The sequence below is a fragment of the Cebus imitator genome, unplaced genomic scaffold (genome assembly GCF_001604975.1).
Source record: "Cebus imitator isolate Cc_AM_T3 unplaced genomic scaffold, Cebus_imitator-1.0 Scaffold641, whole genome shotgun sequence".
Classification (NCBI taxonomy): Eukaryota; Metazoa; Chordata; class Mammalia; order Primates; family Cebidae; genus Cebus; species Cebus imitator.
In genome coordinates, this window is record NW_016107956.1 from 618957 (window position 1) to 624261 (window position 5305).

General features: G+C 39.9%; 1 protein-coding gene across 1 annotated transcript; it reads right to left on the reverse strand.

Annotated features, from left to right (window-relative positions):
- Positions 1–4663: 4663 nt before the first annotated feature.
- On the reverse strand, positions 4664–4898 carry LOC108295476 (60S ribosomal protein L37a-like). The gene has a single exon (XM_037734607.1). It carries the CDS (start codon positions 4892–4894, stop codon positions 4664–4666), a length of 231 nt encoding a protein of 76 aa, XP_037590535.1. The 5' UTR covers positions 4895–4898.
- Positions 4899–5305: the final 407 nt, after the last annotated feature.

Sequence of the window (5305 nt, forward strand, 5' to 3'; positions counted from 1 at the left end):
CCTGAACTGGATCCTCCTCGATACAAATGCACAGAAAAGTCAACTTACATGAATAGCTACTCAAAGCCTCAAATCGGGCATCACTCAGGATGTGTCTAATATTGGCTAGTTTCAGCATCCAGGTTTCTAAGAAATGATAAGCTACTTCACTTTTCCAGAGTAAAATGTAGGAGGGAGCACACTCAAAGCACAACTAAAAATTTAGCTCACTGTAACAGTTTCACTCCGAATAAATAAAGCAAAAAACAACAGAAAATGATCTTTATCCTTTTTTTGCTGTTGTTTTAACCAAGATTTAAACATCAAATTTAACATGTCAACTCAGTTCTACATTTGGGGTGTTGTACAAGGTCCATGAAAAATTATTTTGGCTGGGTGTGGTGGCTCATGCCTGTAATCCCAGCACTTTGGGAGGCTGAGGCAGGTGAATCACCTGAGGTCAGGAGTTCAAGACCAGCCTGACAAACGTGGCAAAACACTGTCGCTACTAAAAATACAAAAATTAGCCAGGCATGGTGACTCACGCCTGTAATCAGCTACTCGGAAGGCTGAAAGAGGGGAATCGCTTGAACCCAGGAGGTGGAGGTTGTAGTGAGCCGAGATCATGCCACTGCACTCCAGCCTGGGCAGCAGAGTGAGACTCTGTCTCAAAAAAGAAAAGAAAAGAAAAGAAAAAGACTTATTTCTGTCAAGTTGACAATCACTGTGCTCTTCCCTTCCTCCAGTCATTGTGGTAAGACTGCAGAATCCAGCATAACTTAGGCTAGGTTTGGCTAGATGCTTTCTGGGTATAAGCCAGGTAATCAGAGTCATATAGTGCAACTTTGCTGTGACCCTAGTGATCATCTCTTCTTGAGAACTACAAAAACAAATAATTTTTTATTATTATTATAGAGAATTTAAAACATAAATAAATGTAGACAGACTAGTCTAATGAACTCCCATGTATCATAACCCAGCATCAACTATTTATGACTAATCTACTTCTACTTTCTCTATGTTACTGAACTAATTTTGGAGCAGATCTTAGAATTTAATCTATAAAAATCTTGGTACATTGCCTGGAGACAGTGGCTCACACCTTCTAATCCTAGCACTTTGGGAGGCTGAGGCAGGAGGATAGCTTGAGGCTAGGAGTTCAAAACCAGCCTGGGCAACATAGCAAGACCCCATCTCTACCAAAAAAAATTTTTGTTAAAGAGTTCAGTATATTTCTCAAAAAAATAAGGACTGTAAATTACTCCCCCCAACAAAGATCACTAAGGAAACTTGTTGACTAAGCAAAGTTCATCAAACTTATTGCAGCATAGTAAAGGAGACTATTAACTTGACAGAGCCTTGGTAATGATTCAAAGAGGGGATGTTAGAATAAGGTATTTGTAAGGATTTCAGAAAAAAGTCTAACTAGTTTAAAATGGATCTTTCAAAGTAGGGAACTAGGAGAGACTGAGAAAGTGTTGTGAATAACAGGATTGGTAAACTTAGGAAAGCAACAATCTTAAGTGTAATATGGTTAAAATTATCAGTATTTCATATTTTTTTATCTACTGTGTAAGAAGACAATATAATATATGGGCATTATTGAGAGATATTGCCTGTATATTGTCTTCTTAAACAAGGAGATATTTTTAATCTCCCATATGTTACCGCTCAAACCTTTGTTACATTAGTTTCCAGATATAGATCTGAAATTTATGTTGTATATTCCGTAGTGAGGAAATTTCTTTTTTTTCTAAATGGCTATCAAGTTGTCCCACCACTGGTTATTGAAAAGACCATAATTTCCCACTGCCATTCAATGCCATTTTTATTGTAAATAAACTATGTACAGCTGGGTCTGTTTCTGGGATATTAGTTTAATTGTCATTCCTTGTATTATCTTAATTATTATGCCTTAATTGGACCATCTTAATTATGATAATTTCATTACATTATTATTTCATATCTTAATACCTAATAGATCAAATATTTCCATCTTGTTTTCTTCAAGAGTATTAACTATGTTTGAACTTTTGCATTTCCATATAAAATTTAGAATCAGCCTGCTCCATAAAATGACACTGTTCGGATATTAATTGAAACTGTATTGCATCATTAGGTCAGTTTTAGAATTTTAGTTCTCATTAATTCTAATAATTCATTTGTATGTTCTTACAGTATGAATATTGTTTTATAGGCACATATTTTAAGTTTACATATTATGTCTTATTCTATTTCCTATGTATCTACCACATTTTTAAAATTGACATAAAATATATACAACATGGCCGAGCACAGTGGCTCATGCCTGTAATCCCAGCACTTTGGGAGGCTGAGGCTGGAGGATCACTTAAGGTCATGAGTTCAAGAGCAGCATGGCCAACATGGTGAAACCCCATCTCTACTAAAAATACAAAAATTAGCCAGGCGTGGTGACATGCACCTGTAATCCCAGCTACTCTGGAGACTGAAGCAGGAGAATCTCTTGAACCTGGGAGGCAGAGGTTGCAGTGAGCCAATATCACGCCATTGCACTCCAGCTTGGGTGACAGAGCAAGACTCTGTCTCAAAAAAAAAAGATACACACCACACACACACACACACACACATAAAGTAAAATTTACCATTTTAGCTTTTGTTGTTGTGGTTCATAGAGACAGGGTTTCACCATTCTACTGGACTTAAACTTCTGACCTCAAGCAGTCCACCTGCCTCAGCCTCCCAAAGTGCTGGGATTACAGGCATGAGCCGGCATGCCTGCCTCATTGTAGCTATTTTTAAGTGCATAATTTAGTGGCATTAAGTATTTTTACAATGTTGCACAATGTTCACAATGTTGTGCAACTGTCACCACTATCAATTTCCAGAACTTTCTTAAGTTCTTCCAAACTAAAACTCTGTACCTATGAAACAATAACATCTCATTCCCCCATCCCTATTCCTTCAGCCCTTGGTAACCTGTATTCTACTTTCTGTCTCTATGAATTTACCTATTCTAGGCACCTCATTTAAGTGGAATTATATAATATTTTTTCTTTTGCATTTGTCTTATTTTACTTAGCACAATATTTTCAAGGCCCATTTATGTTATAGCATGTATCTTCTTTTTTTTTTTGAGACAGTCTCTGTCACCCAGGTTGGAGTGCAGTGGTGTGATCATAGCTCACTGCAACCTCACAGTTCTAGGTTTAAGGGATCCTCCCACCTCAGCCTCCCAAGTATCTGGGACTGTAAGCACACTCCACCATGCTCAGCTAATTTTTTAAAACAAATTTGTGTACAGATAGGGTCTCACTTTGTTTCCCAGGCTGGTGTCAAACTCCTGGGTTCAAGCGATCCTCCCACCTCAGCCTCCTTTTCTTTAAGATTGAATAATATTCCATGCATATATATACCACAGTTTGCTTCTCCATTATCTGTTGATGGACACTTGAGTTGTTTTCACCTTTTGGCTATTGTGAATTATGCTGTTATGAACTCTGGTGTACAAGTATCTGTTTGTGTCCCTTTCAACTCTTTGACATATACATTCAGAAGTGGAATTTCTGGATTATACCGTAATTCTATATGATTTGTTTTGTTTGAGACAGTCTTGCTCTGTCACCCAGGCTAGATTGCAGTGGCGTGATCTTGGCTCACTGCAACCTCTCTCACAGGTTCAAGCAGTTCTTCTGCCTCAGCCAACCAAGTAGCTGGGACTGCAGGCACACACCACCAATCCTTGCTCATTTTTGTATTTTTAATAGAGACAAAGTTTTGCCATGTTGGCCAACTGATCTCAACCTTGTGACTTCAAGTGATCCGCCCACCTCAGCCTCCTACAGTGCTGGGATTATAGGCATAAGCCACCGCACCTGGCCAATAATTCTAGTTTAAGAGTTTGGAAATGCCAAACTTTTCCACAGTGGCTGTACCATCTTACATTCCCACCAGCAATACACAAGTGTTTCAATTTCTCCATATCCGCATCAATGCTTATTTTGTTTTTGTTTGTGTCTTGTAATAGCCATATTAGCGGATATAAAGTGGTATTCCATGGTGGTTTTGATTCATATTTATCTAATGGCCAATGCTTGAACAACTTTTTTTTCTTTTTTTGTTTTGAGATGGAGTTTTGCTGTGTTGTCCAGGCTGGAGTGCAGTGGTGCTATCTCAGCCTGCTGCAACCCCTGCCTCCCAGGTTCAATTGATTCTCCTGCCTCAGCCTCCCAAGCAGCTGAGATGACAGGCACGTGCCACTGAGCTCAGCTAATTTTTGTATTTTGAGTAGAGATGGGGTTTTACCATGTTAGCTAGGCTGGTCTTGAGCTCCTGACCTCAGGTGATCCACCCACCTCCCAAAGTGCTGGGATTATAGGCATGAGCCACCGTGGTTGGCCTTGAGCATCTTTCTGTGTGCTTTTTGGCTATTTCTGTATCTTCTTTGGAGAAATGTTTATTCAAGTTCCTTGCCCATTTGTGAATTAAGTTGTTGATTTGTTTTTGAGTTGTAGGAGTTCTTTATACATCCTTACATGTTCCAGATAGTAACTTCTAATCGGATATAAGATTTGCAAATATTTTCTCTGATCGTGTAGACTGTTTCACTCTCTCTCTCTCTCTCTTTTAATGTAAATCAACCCATTTATTATAGGCCAGTGATGTCTCAAAGAGTGCTGGAGCATCTACCGTTCTTTCAATTCCTTCAGTCTTCTGATGGCAGACTTGATGTGACAGAGGAAGTGGTATTGTAGGTCCAGGTACCACCAGCCACTGTCTTCATGCAGTAACCACAGTGCCTGATTTTCACAGCTTGTCTCTTCATCTTTGTTTTGCCACAGAAAGAGCAAGTGTACTTGGCGTGCTGGCCGATTTCAATTTCTTTCACCATTTTCCGGGCGGAGGCCCCATAGAGGGTCCAGTATTTACTGATCATTCTGACTTTTTTTTTTTTCTTTTTGAGACAGAGTCTCACTGTGTCACCCAGACTGGAGTACAGTGGTGTGATCTCAGCTCAGTGCAATCTCCGCCTCCCAGATTCAAGCTATTCTCCTGCCTCAGCCTCCCTAGTAGCTGGAACTACAGGCACGCAGCACCATGCCCGCCTATTTTTGTATTTTGAGTAGAGACAGGGCTTCACCATGATGGCCAGGCTGGTCTCCAATTCCTGACCTTGAGTGATCCTCCCACCTCGGCCTCCCAAAGTGCTGGGATTACAGGCATGAGCCACTGCCTGGCCTCCTTCTGACTTTCTTGATGCGTTTGCCCATGTCACTGAAAACTAGGTCCCAGCCCAGAGAGGAAGATGTTGTTTCACGCTCTAGACACTATCTCTTTTTTTTTTTTT

Coding starts and splice junctions, on each gene's coding strand:
- LOC108295476 (XM_037734607.1), bottom strand. CDS start 4,894: ATGATCAGTAAATACTGGACCCTCTATGGGGCCTCCGCCCGGAAAATG.